The 20819-nt window shown below is 39.3% G+C and overlaps 1 protein-coding gene across 1 annotated transcript in view; it reads left to right on the top strand.

The window, feature by feature from the left end:
• LOC148060616 (pleckstrin homology domain-containing family G member 3) overlaps positions 1 to 20819 on the top strand; it is a 46261-nt gene that overhangs the window by 2355 nt on the left and 23087 nt on the right. The window contains exon 2 of the mRNA XM_087779749.1: positions 8749 to 8816. Within this exon, the coding sequence (XP_087635875.1) occupies positions 8768 to 8816 (49 nt within the window). The 5' untranslated portion in view covers positions 8749 to 8767. The remainder of the gene's footprint in view (positions 1 to 8748; positions 8817 to 20819) is intronic.

Below are 20819 nucleotides of genomic sequence, written 5' to 3'. Positions count from 1 at the left end.
CCCCTCTTTTTTTTTTTTCGTGTCGCATTCCAGACTCTCAGGGGAGGTCGGAGTGTGTTTTTGTTGTTTCAATGCTGACGGGTCCCGCTGGAGAGTCAGCTGCTCGTCCTGCACAGTGTAACGGATTAGACGAGTGGGAATCTTTTCTTATCCTCCTTCTCCCTTCTACCGTTTATTCACCACAGATACATTTTCGTATCGACGTAACTCCATGACGGTTTACAGAGAATCGTAACACAATTTGAAAGTGGATAAACAAAGCTTTCTGCTCATTGAGGTAGTCGCCCAAACTTTTCACAAAAAGGTTTTATGAACGATTGTTTTAAAATACAACATGTACAACAACAATTGTGTTCATACGTAAGTGGTTGTTGTACTTGTTCAGCCAGAAAAATGTGGTAAATCAAGTTCTTTGATTCATCTTTTATCTTGACTTTAATGAAGTACCTCCAAAAGTAGGTAGGTGTCTGATGACTACAGGAAGGGCTTTGATGTAATGGGATTAGGAAGAGTTTGAATGGACACAGAACTCTCTATCGGTTATAAAGTGCGATTAAAAAGATGATAATCTCTGACGGGAAAGCGGGAACTTGACATTTAGAAGCTTTAATTACATTTGTAGGAAGAATTGTAAACACCCCTAATTTGCGCTGAGTTCACTGAGTGGGAGTGAGAGGAACCAAGAGTGAAATTATTGAGTTAGATGGTGAAAGTGTTTTTATTTTATTTCTTGATTAAAATAACCTTTTATGCTTCATATTTAAGAAGAAAAGGTCGAAATCGCTTTATGGAGTCTACTGACTCCTTCAAGAAACATCTTTAGACGTTTTTATTTGTTCAGGCTTTTCCTTGATTTTCTGGAACTCCTGTTGTGTTATCAGTTTTATCTTGATCTTTAAAGTATATTCTTTATTGTATTGATTGTTTAAGCGCTTTGTGAACCTGGTCTGGAAAAGCGCTATACAAATAAAAATTACTTACTTACTTACTTATTCCTGAAGAGGATTAAGGGACAGGGATGGAGTTTTTTTTATCTTAGTTTTCTCCTATTTTACCTGTTTTTACATTGTTTTCAAAACCTCACAGTCGTGTTAAATAACTAGATGTACATTTTAAAATACTTCTCCAGCTATAAAATCCAAATTAAACTATATAACTGTACTTGTAAAAGGGTTAAAAATAGCATGTAGGGTGTTGAGCCTGAACACGTCAGATTTAAGAGACTCTTTTTTCCAACTATAGGTATGTGTTTTAATTGCTACAATCTGTAGCTAAAACGCTTCATGAGTTTTTATCCACTGGCGCCACAGCCTGGAACCATTATTTCCCCATTAGCTGCTATTTGGTCCGAGCTGCAGAGCCCGGTGTTTATTGGCGAGTATCTCCTGTCGCCACATGCCAGCGACGCTCCGAAAATATATGCAGCGAGGCTAAAAAAAGAGGCGCATACGTATAGCGGGGAGTGTCGGGGTGAGGAGTGATTGAGATGTAGGGAGACCAATCGGGGTTTATTGTTTCCACCAGTGAATGGGGAGCAGTTTAGTGTCTCCGGGTCGGAGCGTCGGGGAGTTAACGGCAGGACGTGGGAAGGGGCGTCTTCGCCGGGAGGCTGTTTGTCACTGGAGTGTTTTCTGTCGGGGGTTACGGATGAGGACGGGTCCTCCGCTATGTATATATGTGGGTAACAATTCCGCTGGTCTCTCTATTGGACTTGCTGAATAAAGAATTTGGTGAAGCGTCCAAGAAGTGGCGACCCATCTTTCATGGCCTGTGGTGACATCATCATAGATGGTCGAAGACGAGGGCATTGAATCTTGATGGTTGCCTTTTTTGTCCCCCGGGGTTTCTTAAGCTTCTACTTACTCGCATGTCACTCAGTACGTTTTCTTTCAGCGGCCCTAAAGTGCGCCTTCAAGTGGTTGTTTCTGTTGTTAACCGGGTCTCTGAACGACCACTAAAGTTAAGCAGCCACAGAATGTATGGAGAGGCTAACGGCCCCGAGCGCTAGCACAATAGTTTTTCTTGCTCGTGAAATAAAAGTGCACGTTACCTCCGATAATTGGAGGTTTCGCTCGTGCAACTTGGAAAGAAGAGCAAAGACTACTTACTGCTAGCATCGGCGGGGCTAGCATTGATATTTCTGCGCAAATATGTCGACTAAATATGAAGAGGCTAACGGCCCCGAGCGCTAGCACAATAGTTTTTCTTGCTCGTGAAATTAAAGTGCACGTTACCGCTGATAATTGGAAGTTTTTCGCTCGTGCAACTTCGTGCAACTTGAAAGAAGAGCGAAGACTACTTACGGCTAGCATCGACGGTGCTAGCGTTGATATTTCCGCGCAAATATGTCGACTAAATATGAAGAGGCTAACGGCCCCGAGCGCTAGCACAATAGTTTTTCTTGCTCGTGAAATAAAAGTGCACGTTACTGCCGATAATTGGAAGTTTTTCGCTCGTGCAACTTGAAAGAAGAGCGAAGACTACTTACAGCTAGCATCGACGGTGCTAGCGTTGATATTTCCGCGCAAATATGTCGACTAAATATGAGCTACTTTTTGTGTGGAGGGTCAATTTTTGCGTCCGTCTGATATCATACTTGAGTATTCCGACCTTTTTTTTTCCATTTTTGGACACGTTGATTTTTGCCCATTTTTTAAAGTTTGAGTGATTAAAATCGCTCGAATTATACCTTTTTTCGAGCCTTCAAAAACAACATTTTACACATTCGGGCAACCATTTTTTGTGCTCACATGGTCCGTCTGATATCATACTTAAGTATTCCGACATTTTTTTTTCCATTTAAGGACACGTCGATTTTTGGCAATTTTTTAAAGTTTGAGTGATTTGAAATCGGTCGAATTATACCTTTTTAACCTTCAAAAAACAACATTTTACACATTTGGGCAACGATTCAGGATTCAAATTCTACCATTATCCTGCTAATTTTTCGTCACAAACGGAGACATTCGAGCTAAGCTATCGTTAGCATAGCGACCTATCAAGGGTGTAATGGTTCAATCCTGGATACATGTCAAGAAGTGGTTGTCATTCCTTAGGAATGATTAGGAAATCTGTTCAAAAATGTTATGCTTTGAGAAAAAAACAACACTTTTTTTAACATGACCGGGGGCTTACATCACGCTCAACCCCCTCGAGTCATGTCGGGGTCGGCGTCGGTGAGGGCGAGCCGGCGTCCAACTGTGAGGGCAGTGTTGCAGGAATTCATGGAGCTATTTTTAGACTTCTGCTCCTATTGACTTGTTTTGGAAAATTACATCCAGTCATTAATGGTGACGGTACGAGTCGATTAGTTGCCCGATTGGATTTGAATGATAGTGCAACTTATCGTTTGTATTTTTTGTTAATAATAAATGTACTATGGTTTCTATTCATTCATTTTCATTATTCCCCTTTTAAATAGTACATGTAAATATTGTCAAAGAGTAGCTATTTTAATTAAAAATAACCGATATTATTATAATCTTCATAGTTATTTCAACTTAATTTAAATTCTTTAGTGGGTTTTTGATTTACCAAATTCTTCTACACTCAGTCCTTAGCTAATGCCTGTTGTGCTTTCTTAATATTATGCTTATTTTCTAGGGAACTTTCCAGTGTGTCCTGCAGTGAAGTCCCAATTAGATTAGATGGACTTAGCTCTATTATTTACCATTATATTTACCCACAAATGCTCTGAGTTATGACTCTGTGTGTTAAAACTGACGGTATCAGAAGCTAAATTAGTTTTAAAGGGAGCTTGTGTTTAAAGGGGAACTAATATGTTGATTTGTTTCTTAAATAGATCTTGGACTCTATTGTATCATCAGTGTCAGTTTGTACAAAACTCTCTTTTCATTGAAAATGTGTTAAAGCCACGGAAAACTCTTTGTTTATCTGGAGATTAAATATTGTTTACCATAACCACACCCACTCCGCTATGATTGGTCAAGCAACGTGGTGTGTCACTGTGCGTCATCGACCCCTGGAACTCTCCACCTCCAAGGGACTCGTTGTATAATTAAAGTAGGGCGTGATAACAGCTGGCTGGAGGAGGAGTAAAGCCATCATTACGTCATAATGGACTCTCGTAACCTCTTGTTTGCTGAGATTTCAGAAAGAGGGGAAACTTTATAAAGTAATACGTTTAAAACATGGTCATGATGAGGGACTTCAATATTTAATGCCCAACTCTCAGAGTACGACAGGAGATTTGGACATTAGTTGCCATTTAATTCTGCCATTTATTTTATTTTATCTTCTTTACATTTAACTTTAGAGTAAATTAGTTTCAGTTAACCTGATAAAACACATCTTTGTTTATAAAGAGCAAATACCAGAGGAACAACCAACTGGTTTTCTTTTATGAGACACAGTTTTATTTCAGAATATTTGGTGAAAACAAATGGCTCCATATCTTACAAGTATTTATGAACATAAGGAATTAATAAGGAATAAAAAACAGTTTTTATGTGTGTTTGAGCAATAAAGAAAGATCTAACTCTAGTGAGAGCGCAGAGAAAGTGAGCGCCACTTCCTCCCACTTCCTGTCCAGACACATCAACAGGTTTCACTTCCCCTTAAGTGGTTAAAAAGGGGCTCAGATAGCCATCACTCCCCCTTCTGAGGATCTGGTCCCTGAACGTGTCTCGGCCGATCCTTTGGTTCGACGTAACGTCTTCGCTGACTCGACCTCTGTCGGCCGCTGGGCCTCCATGTTTGTTGACGTTCCAGAGAGTGGAATTCTTGGGCACATTAAAGAATCCAGCAGGTTTTATCGGCTCATCTCAAGACTGTGATTCATCGCAGGTCTTTTAATAACCCTCAAGATTGGCTCCGGTGGCATCTGTCTCCCATTAAGGGGCAAATTGCGGATTCCTTGTGCAGGAGGTTTTTGGCCACGGGTCACGCAGTCGTCAGCTGTGGGAACCAAAACCTCTGGATCTTTGGGTGAAATGTCAGCCGGTCGAAGCGCAGGTGGTCGACTTGAGCATGAATGTGGGCTTGTGCCTGGTGTTTTCTTTAGGATGGGCAGATCTGGTGCGATCCCCTCCTTAGGAAAACAAGGATTCTGGATTTGTCAGCAAACGGTAGGTGGAAGTATATAGGTTATGTTGTTTTTTAGTCCAGATGGTTCCAGGTTGTGGTTTTACACTGATTTACTGTTTTCAAACACTCTCTCCACCCGTCGCTTCTCCACCTACAGGCGACCTTGATCCAGCTGTGCCACAGCATTCCTTCTCCGCTCTGGTGGGTTTTTGGGTTGCCCTTTACCCAGAGTGCATCTCTGTAGTTTCACAGTTTCATCTGGAAGTGGGTGAGCAAAGAATGACGATGACGAACCTTCTGGTTTTTCCTGTTATTTGGAGTTTTTGGTTCATCGGGATGCATGTAAAATACAAACCAATACTGTCTATGCATTTATTTTTAGCCACATTTTTTTAAAAAACATCTTTGCTCGGGCACTGCTGTTACATTCGTAATATTCTTGCCGAACTTTACCCACAAGGATGTAAGTATAAAATATAAATGCTTAAATAATACATATAAATTCAAAAAGCACTGTATGTTTTTTTTAAATGTACAATTAACATGCAAATATCTAGTGTTTTTTTTTTTTTTTCGTGTTACAATTAAACCGTTGGCCGCTAGATGGAAACATTCATGACGTCCTTCACGACAAAGGAACAGTGTATTACAGGCGATGACTGAGGACAAGAGGATGCAGTCGACTTCAGCGGCTTTTAAAGCTGATGTTTGGACATATTTTTGTTTCGAAACAAATGAAAGCAGTTACGACTTTGTCAAGAGTCTTGTGATCTGTAAATTCCGTAACACCCGAGTCAAGTACTCGACAATACTACAAATGTATCGTAGTTCCTACAGTATGGCAATATTTTGTATTGTTGCCCCTGTAACGTGATACTGACGTATTGACAGATTCTATTCCTTCTCACTTCTGGTATAATGGGAAAAAAATGATACACTGATATATTCAAACATATTTTTTCGTTTTTAATTCAAACTTCTATTCATAGTTAACATGGAAATCTTAAAACAGCCTTTGTTCAACCTCCGGCCGCTCGAGCAATCATTACGTCCTCCACAGCTTAAGGATATGAAATGCCGCGTGATCCTGGCGATGACTGAGGACAAGAGGATACAGTCGGCTTCAGCAGCGTTTGAAGCTGAAGTTTGGGCATTTGGCTTTTATTTTTATTACTGCAATCGTTCCAAAAGTTATGCAAGTGTCTCAAAATATCTCCTATCGTAAACTGATATATTCAGTTGTATCCTGAGAAAAGTGCATCAGTACCTTTTACCAACTTCTACAATGTCAACATTCCACAATGCAATAATGTGAAGGAAATGATATCTATAATATTTCTTTAGTTTTAAATGAGTCCATATCATGATTTATATATTTTGCGATGTTAAGATTAGTTCAAATCTCTGAAGGAGACGATCAGGAGCTGAGAGAAATTTAAACTTTCTCAGCATTATAACAATAAGTATTTTATTAAAGAGACCAACCATGTGCTCCACTAGGATCTAGTATCAATTAAACCATGAATGAGAATATTATGGGACATTTTAAGCTTGATTCTTAGCTTGGATTACCGAGAGATTTTGGTGGTTTCCTGTTCACAAGCCTGCTCCTGAACAAGACGACCACTTCTGCGTAAATCCGTTGTTAAGACCGTTAAAGGAGGATTTGGCTCTCGGAGAACGTCATTGAAAGAACTCTAAAAACATGGCTGGAGCAGCTCTTAAGAAAGCTCGGATATTAGAGAAGACCATTGTTCCAGACATCCAGGAAAAGATGGGATTTGTGGGATTAAGTCGGAGGAAGATCACACATTAAAAAAAACCCTCTGATACCTGGAGAAGATCAAACATGGTTGAAAGTTAATAATATTTAGCCAGTTTGTTATTTCAAGTAGGAGCCTGTGCAGAGAACGGTTGTAATCCAAAGGGATCGTGTTCGAAAATTGCCGTAAACATCCGGTACCAACCGACTCGTCCACATCCAGAGACCCCGACGGGGATCCGAGTCGGTTTTTCTTCGTGCATTCTTGCACATCTTAATTGGCAAATCTCCTGCCAGTCGCCTTTAGTGTGGCCTCGCCTGGCCGTCAGCTCGGCACAGTGGCCGGCCAGCGCCGCGGGAACAATGCCCGTCCTAATCCCTGAATAATGTCTGCCCCTCTGATCTGGCCGTCCCAAGAATGCGATGTTTGAAAAGGCCGGAGGCTCATCGGACGCGTCCAGTTGAAGGCAGGCTTGTAGTTTTGTAGCGTTTAACTACAACTGAGAGGAACAATGAATCCTGCTAGAGGGCCGTGGAAATAATAGGGGAAGGAATGGAAATATCTAATACTGTAAATAATAACGTCAAAAAGTGGGATCATGCTATTAGGATTCATTTACTTGTAATTCTTTAAGATGATGATTATAAATTGATTTTTCTAGTGAAGAAGTAAATGTCAGTGTAAGAGTTTTGCTTAAACATAAAGTTATAATGGGCACCTTGAAATAATCAAATTCAAATATTAACATTTTGTGTGATTTGTAAAATAATTATTAATCTATGATGGATCTACTGACACCATCAAGAAACATCTTAAGACATTTTTATTCATCCTTATCCCTGATTTTCTGGGACTCCTGTGTTTGTCTTAAGTGTCTTGATCTTTTTAAGTATATCGTTTTTGATTGTTAAAGCGCTTTGTGACCCTGGTCTAGAAAGGGTTTTACAAATAACCTTTTCCTACTTACTAACTTACTTACTTTTAAACCAAAATACAATTATAAACACTTCAAAGAAAATCAACAGATCAATTTCCAGAGTAAAGTTAATGGAAAAATGTAAAAATTAAAAATTGCATTTATAATTGTGAACAGTGGTACCAAATAAGTACATCAGTTGTAGAAACATTTCTACATGATCAGTTTTATAATTTCACAGGCTGTATTAAAAGAATAAGTTGAACTTTTCCCTTCTCAATTCTTATAAAACACTGGTGTTGATTCATTCAAATTACTTTTAATTGTATAGTACAACGATGTTTGGCCCTTTTGAGCTCCAGTACTAAAGTCACTCCATTTATTTTGTACTCACTTTTGATAATTGGATGCATTCAAAAGTCCGGTAAGATATTCGTCACCCATCCTTGAAGGGTTCTCAGTGTCGCCGACACCTGTCAGGCGTTTTCTTAGGTGCGGCTAATTTTGGTCCGGAGACAATACCGGGCATGTTGGATGTCGTCGGGAGTCGTGGATGACGTGGGTCGGTCAGGAAGAGCTCTTCCCGTCAGAGATTTAAAATGTTATTACCAACTGTAGCTCACGTGTACGAGGTTCATAGATGTGAGAAAGAAACCACGACTGACCCAGGAGTCTTTTTCCGAGTCGCTGGAGCTTCGCACGCATTCTTGCCTGAGAAGTTCCAGAGTCGGTCTTCTGCCCTTTCTCCTCCGATTAGTGCGAGCCGGTATCACGGCCGCCATGCATGCCTCTTCCCTGACTACGGTTTGCATTAGTGGCGGGCATGAGTGATCCGAGGGCAGTGAGCGAGGGAATGGCAGGAATTTCCCCCTTTTATATACAGTCGGACCTGAGCTTGTAAATGAAAGGCTGACGTATAGTGAGCACATATTTAATGAGAACACACCCGGGTGGATCAACATGGCTGCTCTACAAATGAACTATCTGAATTCTGTTTGACTGTTTTTCTTTCTCTTGTGACAGATCCAGAGGCTGCTGTGTCATGCCAGAGGAGTCTCGTTCTGCTCTTCACCAGGGCCCAATGGGGGAAGGTGAGAATCGATCTCCAAAATATTATTATTAATTGTTAATTGAAAGTAGCTGATTTACATCAAGAGTGATTCCAGCTTTAGATGTAGAATATTTTCCTCTTCCGTCTTTGGAGTATCCTGTATGTTTATTGCTCCTTTTACTGATCTTGAAAGTCTTTTCTTTTCTAGAGAGTTCTTATTTGTCCTTGTGTGGTTCAACTCTATGTCGTTCTCCATCAGATTTTTCAATGATCTTTGAACATAATATTTGTAGCATTCTGTCTTCGTCTTCCGATTAATTGTCTTTTTTCTGGGTCAACAAAGTACTGCATTTTTCGGACTTCAAGGTTAATTTAATATCCTTTTAAATTAACAGTCTGCCATATATTAGTTTGCGACGTATGTATTAGTGCTGGTTGTACTTACTCACATCAAACTGATTTATTATTATTTTTTGTAGTTTCTCTACATGGCTTCATAGCATTTTTACGTATTATTACTCTGCTTGGATTCGGATTATTTTTCTCAGCGAAGCTCTGTAGCTTTTCACCGAGAGTCTATATAGTTTTTCTCAGTGAGACTCAGAAGTATTACACCGCAAGGCTCCTCAGTATTTTTTTGCAAGGAATTGTAGTATTACGTCGCGAAGCTCTGCAGTATTACATTGCGAAGCTCTGTAGTATTACTTCTCGAAGCTCTGTAGTATTATGTCGCGAAGCTCTGTAGTATTAATCCGCGAGGCTCTGTAGTATTACGTTGTGAGGCTCTGTAGTATTCCGTTGCAAAGCTCTGCAGTATTACGTCGCGAAGCTCTGCAGTATTATGTCGCAAAGCTCTGTATCATTACATCTCAAGCTTTGTAGTATTATTCTTTGTGTCTCCATACTATTACTCAGGAAGCTCCGTAGCATTTCTGTGTTCGAAAAAAAAACGGTGCTAAAAGTGTTGCTTAAAAAGGAGGAAACGTTAACCAACAACTATTTTTTTTAATTTATTTTTTTATTTATAGCAATATATTTAAAATGTTAACATAAATAAAAACTGTCAACATGTTGCTATTGTAACAGACTTTATGTTCTGTCACATTAATTCATGGTAAATTGTGGGTTTGGTGAGATCAGTCGATGCGAATCACTGACTCTGATGTGACTCAGATTTAAAAAATACCTGTTGAATCTATTTTTTATTGTTGAGAATGAATCAAAGTGAAGCATCAACTTCTGTGCAGAACAGAACCAGCGCCGTTCTCTGCAAACATGGCGTGTAAGTGCATGAGGAAATGTAAAGCTTTCAGCAGCCGAAAGAGCTTTGACTCCTCAAACCTCCGGACTGGCAGAGAGACCCATTGTGTGTCGGTGGAGTCCTGCCAACCCCTCAGATGCAGCCCAAACCTCCGAAGACCAGAATGCGTTCGAGTTAAAGGCGGCTCAGGCGCTCGACCTTTAACGCACAGAAGGCTTAAGTGACATATTATTTCACCGCTGATCATCTTTAGCAGCCGTGAGCTCGCATCCACACAAGGCCTCTTTGTGTCCGTCGGCCTGCTCTGTCCCTCGTCCCCCACTCTGTCCTCGTCCCTCGTCCCCCCACTCCTGCTCTCCGAACACGCCTGGCATTGAGCTTCAATTCTGGCCCAACGTTAGTAATGCACCGATTGTTCTCGGCGCTCGTCCCTTTCAAAGTGTTTTGGTCTGAAGAGGCTCTTTTTGTGGATCCACACAAGTGTGTCACGCTTGTAGAAAGATGTTTTTATTTATGTGTTTATGTATGTGTTTACGCCGACAGAACTCTATGTCGTATTAAGGGGTGTGCGTTGTCAAGAATATTGCGATACGACACGTATCAATAGTGTGATACTTTACAAGGATATATTTGTAGTATTTTGTCCGAGTACTTGACTGCAGAGTTGCAGAATTTCTTGAGAAAGTTATAACCGTATGAAGTCGACAGTATCCTCTCGTCCTCAGTCTTCGCACGATATCGTTGTTCCTTTATCCGCAGAGGTCGTGAGGACTTCTGCCATCTAGTGGCTGGAAGTTAAATAGCGACACAAAAATGAAAAAATGCGTGCGTGATAATTGTAAATAAAGATAATTTATTTTATACACACTTTATCGAAATATAAAAGGCAACTGAACTATGACTTAAAAAAAAGATTTTAAAGCAAAAATTCAAAATAATTATGTGTATTAGGGATGCAAACAATTCATTGATTATTAATTATTAATAATTAATTAATTGGGTTTTTAAGTTTAATTATTTAAGCTTATCCGTATTTTCTTACACCCATAGTTGTAATAATTTCTCATAACTACCTATTATTATTATTATTATTAGTATTATTACCAAAAACCCTTAAAAGGGAAGATGACACTAGCAGTGACACACTAAGAAATAAAATCTAGACGATTATTTCACAACGACAGCCAAAATAACATTTCAAAAGCTGCTGCATAAAACTTTCCTCTGTTGCAATAAAGGTTGCAACACGGATGACGCGGCGATGAGGTTTAATTTTCTGTTGAGATGAATGTTCAAAAACAGTTTGTACGATTGGTGTAAGAGGTCTTTAATAAGTCAACGACAGAGCGGAGTCTGATAACCTGCATGATCTTTCGCCGGCTGTTTGGGGAGAAAAAAGTCAGTTGGTGGACTTTAAACCCGACAAACATAGACGATCATAGAGTCTGTTTGATAATCCCTGTTTTATTTTTTGAAAACTGCTCTAGTGTATCTTGAATATGATGACGTGAACATATTTGGCTGTACGACTGGGACCAGAAGTCCATGTTCAAGAACGATTGAAAGGCAAGCAATGATCATGCAAATACCATCATTTTTCACTACTTTAAGATGTAAAACTATCAAAACAATAGTGAAAGGCGGCACATTTTATACATCAAACCTTTTATTTTAATAAAATGAATGAGGAAAAAGTTAAGGATAAAATAAATGTCATGTTTAAGTGACAGAAATGCAAAGTATTTTCAAAGGTTTGTCGTATTTGGAGGCTCCCTTCATCTCACCGCCTCTCAATGAACTCATCAGTAAAGCTGTGTGTGTTTTTAGCCATTATTTGCTGACAAGCTAATCTAATCGATTAAAGGCATAAGTCTTAACATGTGTTTGAGTGTCTAGTGTAGTTTGGTTGTTGCAGATGTGTTGAAGTGTCTGATCCTTTGAAAGAATCCTGACCTGCTCGTGAGCACAACACACACAGGAGTTACTGACTCAACATGAATTTCAAGGCCTCGCTCATGTTTTCCTTTGAACCCGTTAACTCCTTTAACGTATGAGCCGCGGTCGACCGAGAACATAAACCGTCAGTAATGGATCACAGTGCTCCTCCGCCAGGTCCGAAAAAAAGTTTGATTATTTAACCACCGGCGGCAAAATACCTGCTGCTTTTTCACCCTTATGTGGGATCCAGATGTGCTTGTGCAGCTGCAGCGGACAATCGCGTCCATGTCGGGTTCAAATCCTCGTCGCCATCCTCTTGTACCGACGCCGTTCGAACGACCTCAGGCGGCTCTTTGCAAAGATAAGGATCCCCCCCCAATGGGATCGACTTAACCCCCCCCTGCAGGAATGTAGCTGCGTGTGCAGAATGTGTAGCATTAAAAAGAGTCCCTGAGGCACGACGGGATCATCTCTATTCTCTGGGGCTTTTCCGCACCAGTGGGCATAAGGGTCGCACGGACCAGGTCAATGGAGCTCACAGAACTCTTTCTCCGCTTAATTGCCTGAAGCGTCCAATCGCGGGCGACTTCAGGTGAGTCACTATTGTTGTGTATATCGAAGCGACTCCATTACTGTTTTGACCCGCACTGTTAATGATTGGACATCCCCCCCCCCCCCCCCCCCACACACACACACACCCATCCGTGCAGAGGCCTTCCTCTTATACAGCTCCTCTGTTTGGACCCCATTAGTCACAGGCGCCCCGGATTCGGATGTTCCTCTGGGATGGCCCCATTTAAATCAATCGCTTCTTTTTGTTTGCTCAACAGCACTTTAGCAGGCGAGTGACGGCTGGTAAATAACAACCGTCGATCTAGAAGTTTGCACAAGGGCTCGTTGATAAGGCCTTGGATTATTTATTTATTTTTTACACAAAACTACTTTTTAATCAGTACAAAAAAGGTAAATTGTACTTTAACCAATAAATAAAATAAATTTTACGTGAGGTTTTTGACCAGGAGAGTAGAAATTAGACGTGTAAGAAAATATAGATAAACATAAATATCAAGATATTTTTGTTCAAAATGTGGTAACAACTGTATACAATTATCACAAATTCTGATGTCGCTTGTATTTCTACTTTCTAAATATTACAAATATAGATCCCTCTGTTTGAATTCAGTAAACTGAGAATTTGGTTTTTACTTTGATATGACAGTTTAACTGCAATTAAAGTGATAGTTCACCCCAAATTAAAATGTCACTAATTTTTGACTCGCCCTCATGTCGACTAAGGGTTGGGGTTACTTATGTGTAACTTATGTTCCTTTTTAGAGTCGTTTACAAAAATGTATGTTCATTTTAATGTCGCGACTCATGCTCAGTTGTCATCGTTTTATATTCGTCCAAAATGACACTTGTATCGAAGCCTGGACAAGAGAAATTGATCCATAAAAACATATATATTTTAAGGTTGTTTTTAGCGGATGCTTCTAGGTTAGCTGCTAGGCTAACATCCTACACAAACGGGAAGTACTGCGAGTAAATATCCCAAGCGTTTCCAGCCTTTACACTGGTCTGTGTAGGAGGTTTTAATTTTGGGTGAACTAACCCTAAGAAACACAAAGTATCTTTGTTTCTACAGTATCGCCATGTATCGTATTGTTGCCCTTGTATCATAATACGTATTGTATCTGTAGTTTCTAGCCAATACACTGCAGTATTTGCAAAAGCTGAGTTTGCAACAATCTGAATATTTGGGCTTTTAGAGCTTTGGTCGACGCACGTGTGATGACATCATCTAAAGAGACGTGTCTTAGTCACATATGTGAACAGCTGACGTCGTCACTTAACTTTTGACCAACAGGGTCGTGTGTGTGTGTGTGTGTGTGTGTGTGTGTGTGTGTGTGTGTGTGTGTGTGTGTGTGTGTGTGTGTGTGTGTGTGTGTGTGTGTGTGTGTGTGTGTGTGTGTGTGTGTGTGTGTGTGTGTGTGTGTGTGTGTGTGTGTGTGTGTGTGTGTGTGTGTGTGTGTGTGTGTGTGTGTGTGTGTGTGTGTGTGTGGCCTCGGATCACAAGCCGTCTCACCAAAATAAAAGCTTTTCTTCATTCCATTGGAAAGATTTTTATTAAACTGTGAAGGTTTTCTGAGGAAATATAACATCCTCATCATTTACTGGTATTTAATTTATCTATTTATAATTAATATAATTTAATTTTTTTACTTTAAAGTTATCCATATCTTAAAAAGTAAAGGTAAAACCAAATGACTGTCTCAGTCCGATAAAGATCTGAGTTTTAAAAAGCATGTAAACACATTGAAGAGTAGGTGTCATGGCAGATATTCGTCATTCGCAGCTGACCTCTCTTGTCTTGTGGCCCAGATACTTGAGATGAACTGGTTAAGGAGGCATTTCTTACCTCATGGTTTGTATTTGAAGAAAACAATCATGTTGGATGAAAAGCTAGAAGAAGAATGTAAAAGCTTTATTCAATTTTTATTGAATTTTGTGCACCATTTCACAACAAAACGCTCACTTTACAGCGTAATAAGCGTTGGATTATGACTGGTCAAACAAGTCGGATTTATTTCTAATCCTCATTAAAGGGGATTAATCTGAGTCTTTATGTAAGCGAGTCGATACACATGTCGAAAACACAGATGCTAGAGAGTCAGGAGTTCACTTTAAAGGTCTTTAAAGGAGTATCTCGGTGCAGCAGACGAGGATGAATGAGTGTGTTGTGCAGACTCTTCTGACACCATGTGAAATTCCTCATTCCTCTGCTGTTTACAGTAAATCAGCGAGTGCGGTGAAAACCCGGACCGCTACAAAACCGCATCTCCGACTTTTATAACCCTGCATAAACATTGTCATGTGACGTCGATTGACTCGCGCCGGGCCCCCTGTGGACCCCGCAGAGGTGCGAACACGACAGCCGTTTGCTCGCCCGACTGTCAAACCGGTGGCAAAGTTAACAATGGACTCGCGCCTCTGGCCTCCACATGGCCCAGATGGAGACCGTTGTCCAGAGGAAATGTGAGTTTTGAATGGATTTAGGTCTGCTTGTGCCTGAAGGGCTCTTTAAGGGGGGGGGGGTTGTTGTTAGTAGGGGTTCTTAAGTGGATCATCACATGCCTATACACTGAGGTCAGTTGGCACGGCTGGGTCCTTTTGGTCCAGCGCAGCAGAGTTTTATGGGATTAAAAGTGGGATTCTTGTTTTTTAAATTCCTTTTCTGGGAGAGATCCAGGTTCACACATGTTTGCTCAGTCTTGTTCCATGTCTGAGCAGAAGATGAAGCTGATTTAATCATCCATTAATTCTATTTTTTCCATTATAAATGCATTTATTTTAAGATATTTGGTAAACTTCACCTGACTACCAGAATATGCATTGATTTAAATAGCACAATGAGTAAAAATTTGGATTTATTACATTGAAAATAACCAGGGATGATGTTGAGAAGAAAAGTTAATAAATAATATTTGACAAAAGCACTACCTTTCACACAGATATTGTGATAAAAAAGCAGAAATATGTAATGTTGAGTAACATTGAAAACTTTCCAGTGATTGAACACACAGTTAATGTTTGAACCAGGGGTGTGGGAAAAAAAATCAATACACTGCTTTCCAATCATATTTTCTGTTTATTTAAGATATTTTTTATTTATTTATATTCAAATAAGTGTGTATAAAATTACTTTACTGAATATATCGAATTGTATTGTGAGATTTGTGTTTCCCTTCAGCCCTAGCTTGCACTACAGTAAGTCAAAAGCCTGAACCTGTCACTCAACCTTTTGGTGACCTAAAGTTCAAGTTGAAATACAGACTAAAATAAATTATTTGTGACAACATTTCTTATTCCACAGATATCTTTGGTTTAAAGACTATTAAAACGGTGTCTGGTATTCATTATTGTCACGGAGAAGATTAGACAAAACAAAGTTGGTTTCACTTGTAAACATCAGGATTCCCCCCAAAGATTCCCAGAATTTTGACCTCGACTCCCTTCCGGAATGTTTGGTCAAACGTGTGTGTTCAGCCTCAGTTATTTACTCGCTCACCTTGACGTAATCATTAACCCAAATACGTCCCTGCCCGGTTGAAATCAAACCATCAAATCGTTGCCACCAAAGAGTTTTTTCGGCTCACGCTGTTTGATAATGGTCTCCGGGGATTTGGGGGATTAATTCTTTTTTACTTCTGCCTGCTGTTCCTTATTCAAAGCTGCCAGTTTGGGAGGAGCTTTTCCCAGGACGATCAGAAGAGGTTCCACCTTTTTTCCGAGCTCCCTGGGGAAAGAACTCCGAGTGGGTCTGTGAAAAAGAAGGAACACAAAACATGTCTGAGAGGAATGTACTTGTTGCTGGTTCACATGCTGTTGATCCGCTCGTGATCACAACGTTACATTTGAAAACTCTCAAATGTCAGCCGACACACGTAGAAGTATCAGATTTGAAAGAGCTCTTATCTTTGTCGCCACGTTTGCTCTTGTTTCCCCTCAAGCATGACTCACCTCAGGATGGGTGGAGGCGGCTTGTTGAAGGGCTCCGGCCAAACTTACTTAATAACGCTGGATTCAAAGATGATGTACATTAAGTAGAAATGTATATTTTCATTTTACAAAGATCCTCTTTATATATTGAAATTCAACGACAATAGAAATTTGTTAAATAGCATTACATTGGTCCAAAAATAATGTGTTATTATAAATGTACATTTAAGTTGAACTTTCTAGATAAAACTATTGATGTCAAAGTCAATAGTTTAGAATGACCTCTATTGGCTTTTCTCCCATCTGCGAGTTTATATTGGGCTCTGTGCCTACAGAATTATGGGATGTATATTTCAAATACTATTACTATATTTCTTTAGATACCTATTGCAATGAATTAAATGAGGATTAATGATGTCCCATAGGGATGGATGAAAAAGATCTTCTATATGGACGATTTTACATCACGGTAAGGATGTATAACAATATAGTTTTTTGTAAATTTACTTGAAATTATACTGTCCAACATACTTCTGAAACTGCTTACTTTTTATTTGGAACGATGTTGTCATTTCAAAATATCCGTAGTTGTTACCAATACTATAACATTTTTTGATACTTTTATGATACCATTTCTATACTGTGATTAAAAAATAAACAAGTTATTACTTTTAATCTTTATTATAATTTTTTTTTACCAACAATCAATAATTTTACATTCAAAGAGTGATAGTGGTAAGTAAATGGTATTTTCTTTGCTTATAAATGTGCAAATAAACAGAAAAAACAACAAATACGATATATTGAAAGTGGTCATGACCAGCCTTTAAGTATAATAACAAACAAAGACATTGACTAATAAATAACTACTGTATATTCGGTACTGAAGGTGAAGTTAGTATCGCTGTATTGTTTGAGTGTTTTACTCATATTGGTACCGAAGTGTCGGTTCCTATGTAAACGTTAGTCCATACAATTGGATCAGAAAAATATTTGACAAAAATGATTTTAAAGTATATTTCATAATGTTGGCATCAAAATGGTAGAACTAAGCAGTGTTCATAGGATTTCGCGCATTCATAACATAGTGTAAAGTTCTATTCAAAATCTATATCACGATGAACTCTCTGATAATAATCGTACCAAAAAAAATTTGGATGTTCTTTTTACAGTTTGATGTTCCAGTAAGTAGTTCTGCCGCAATAATGATCATGATGTTCTGGAACACGAGTGTTTTTTTTAGAGAAAAGTCACAAACTTGGCGAAAAGTAAGAATCATTGGTCAGAGGAGATGAATTATGGCGAGAAGAAAGCAATAGTTTTCAAAGCAGAGCTTGTGTTGCAACAATCATTTGTTCAAGTCTCTCCGGCACTCCTTGAAGAAGTCCTCTGAACGGATCAGTACCAGGTACACACAAATAAGGGATGATGGTTCCTGATGACTCCAGGTTGCGCAATCACGTTTGGTTTGAGGATTTCATCATTGAGTTATAATCACGGAGGTTCTTGCGAGATCACGTGGCTTTAAAAATGTGATTCACAGATGATCCACACAATTCATGTCCAGTCCGTGTGAGTCAGCATGAATCAAACCGGAATGATTGACGGATTACTAACGTCTTTTTTTCCATCGGCGATACTTCAGAGCTGCTTGTTTTCTTTTGCCTCAAGTTTCTCCGGCTCTTGGTTCTTCCTGCAGGTCCAGAGTTTGCATGTGTTTACATAGATTCATGCTCCTGTTGCAGACTCCCTGAATTTGCTTAGAAATCTCAAGGCCACGCGCCAGACGAGAAGACCAGTGAGGTCGTAAGAAAGTGGACACGGGGGAGAAAGGACAGCTGGGAAATGGGTTTTTGTTATCTGTTGTGTAACAATTTGATGTTTCAGGAAGTCGGCGAAAAAGCGCTTTGGCACACTTTTCACTGCCACTATTTTAAAGAATATGTTCTTATTTGGAACTTTAAAACAAAATATATATATTTTTATTTCAGATTATTTGATCCAAATGATATGTTTATTTTACAATGCAAGACGTTCACATTGACTACATGCTCATAGAATAACAGCTAATTGTATTTATTTAGTTTAATATACATATTTCGAATGAAAAAAATGTTAGTTTTTTTTACAAAGTTGAATAAATAATAAGTATGTATTTGCTTCACTAGAATGAATACTGCAGGTATTCACGTTTGGCGTGAATAACATCCTGTGTACTGTATTTATTTATAGAAATACTTTAAACCCCTTGTTAAAACAAAACTTGTTGGAGATTATTATAGTCTTCATTTCATATTCATGACTGTGCTCAATGTGTAATTTTGTGCACCATATAATTAGCCTTGTTTGCGTGTGTGTTGTTTCGTCAGGCCTGTTGTGTTGAGTAATCTGCAGCCAACAACAATGTCCGACGAGTGTCGTGTAGATGTTGTGTTGTCGAATAGTGATGGTTCTGAGGATGTAGTTTAAATATGGCTTGATGTCGAAAATGTGAGCCTCATATTTTCAGAAACATACTAACCTTCAAGCTCATGTGACGTGACTCGACCTTCCCTCAAGAATTTATTTACATCAGTTAAAGGGATAGTTGACCCAAAATTCACTCATTTTTTGTCCACCCTCTTGTCTACTAAGGGTTGGGATTATTTTCAGAGTAATCCTATACTTTTTAGATTAGCATTAGCATGCACATACACTTTTGCCTATAACTCTATAAAGGAACAAAAAACTTGTATAATCCCAACCCTTAGTCGACATAAGGGTGAGTCAAAATTTGTGAAATCTGGGTGAAATATCGTTGACTTTTTTTGACCTGCTGTTAAGCAACTGTACTTCCTTACTGTGTGTCTTCGGGCGTGGTTGGCGGTGAATATGTCTTGACTCAAGGTTAGGGATTGGTCCGATGGTACTTGTTCCAGGTGACGGGCCCAGTACTTGCCTGGACAACTCTGGCGAAGACATCCAACATGTCAATACTGGTGGTGCCGTTGCTCTCAATAATGTTCTAAACCTTTTCAACCGCAGATGTTAAACTTCGTTCATCCTTCTCCAGAAGATTCTTTTGGGAAAAAAAGGCTGTTTCTGTAATAGATAAGAACAAGGCCAGTTCGATACGTAGCCACCAGCTCAGGGATAATTTTAAAAGATTGACTCTCTCTCTCTCTCTTTAATGGGAATATAATTTAGTATTGTCCACTCGTGAAACTGATTAAGTCGAACCAGATTTGAACAGATTTGTTTGACAACAAAAATAACTTGCGGATAAACACAAGAACAACCAAAGCTGTCTTAAAAATGTCAATATTTTGTCTCAAACATATTAATATAAAGATGTTTTCTCTCTAGATTGTGCTTTTTCTATTATTTTAAGTATCGACAATGTGTACCTCAAATGTACATATATTTTATTAACTTGATAAAAGGATATTTAATTGTCACGTTCTAGCATTACAATCGTTGCAATGACAATTTCCCTTCAAACTAGCATTTAATATACAACAAGGGTTACAAACTCATTCAGTAAATGAGCCTCAATCACAATGTTTGGCTTGGTCTTAATTTCTATTTATTAACTGATCTAACAAGGTCTTTATTTAATTTATTGTAGCCAAAAAAAAGTTCTACCAACACCAGAGATTCTTGTATAAAAGAAAATCTTTGTGTCTCGTGGACTGACGTCATTTGGAAAAATCTCATTGATTCATAAGAACGTCTGCGCCCCGAGGAGACGTTTAATAACCAGGTGCTGGGGGTTATCTTTTCAGCATGAAGCACCGTCACCCGAACCTTGATGATGTCACAGGTGGAACGGTTCGTCTGATAAGCTCACGCTGACGCACGTGGAGGTCGAATTATGAGCAGCCGTGAAGGTCTTCTTTCCACTACCCGTCAAGATCTCAAGCCCGCTCGTCCTGGTCGTACCCGGCGGCGAAAAAGGTCGCGCCGGCAGCGCCAGCACACCTTTGTCTGTAAACGGTGACCTCAGCTTAACCGCCGCAGGAAGCAGGAATTCAAAGAATCACAATGGGGGCGTGGAGAGTCGTTTCTATCTCTTAATTCCAAGCATTTTTTCCTTTCAGCAGCCGCATGAGTTCAGACATGAGAGAACCATTAAAATAATGTCTTAATCAAGGTTTGAATTTAAGAGGAAGTTTTGAAGTTTCAGGTGTTTGCGGCGAGTACTAAATACTACACCATCTCTCGATCCTTGACCTGGTTAATGGTTACATTAGTGGGTTAATGACTACAGTATAGAAACAAAGAGAAGAGCTGTCCATGAGTCTGTGCTGTGATGTTGAATGTGAGATTCACGTCTCCCTGTAAAGGGGAATTCTTCAACCTTGT

The sequence above is a fragment of the Callionymus lyra genome, chromosome 18, assembly GCF_982586985.1.
Source record: "Callionymus lyra chromosome 18, fCalLyr1.hap1.1, whole genome shotgun sequence".
Lineage (NCBI taxonomy): Eukaryota > Metazoa > Chordata > Actinopteri > Syngnathiformes > Callionymidae > Callionymus > Callionymus lyra.
The sequence above is the reverse complement of the archived record's forward strand: the minus strand, read 5'-3'. Positions and strand labels throughout refer to the sequence as shown.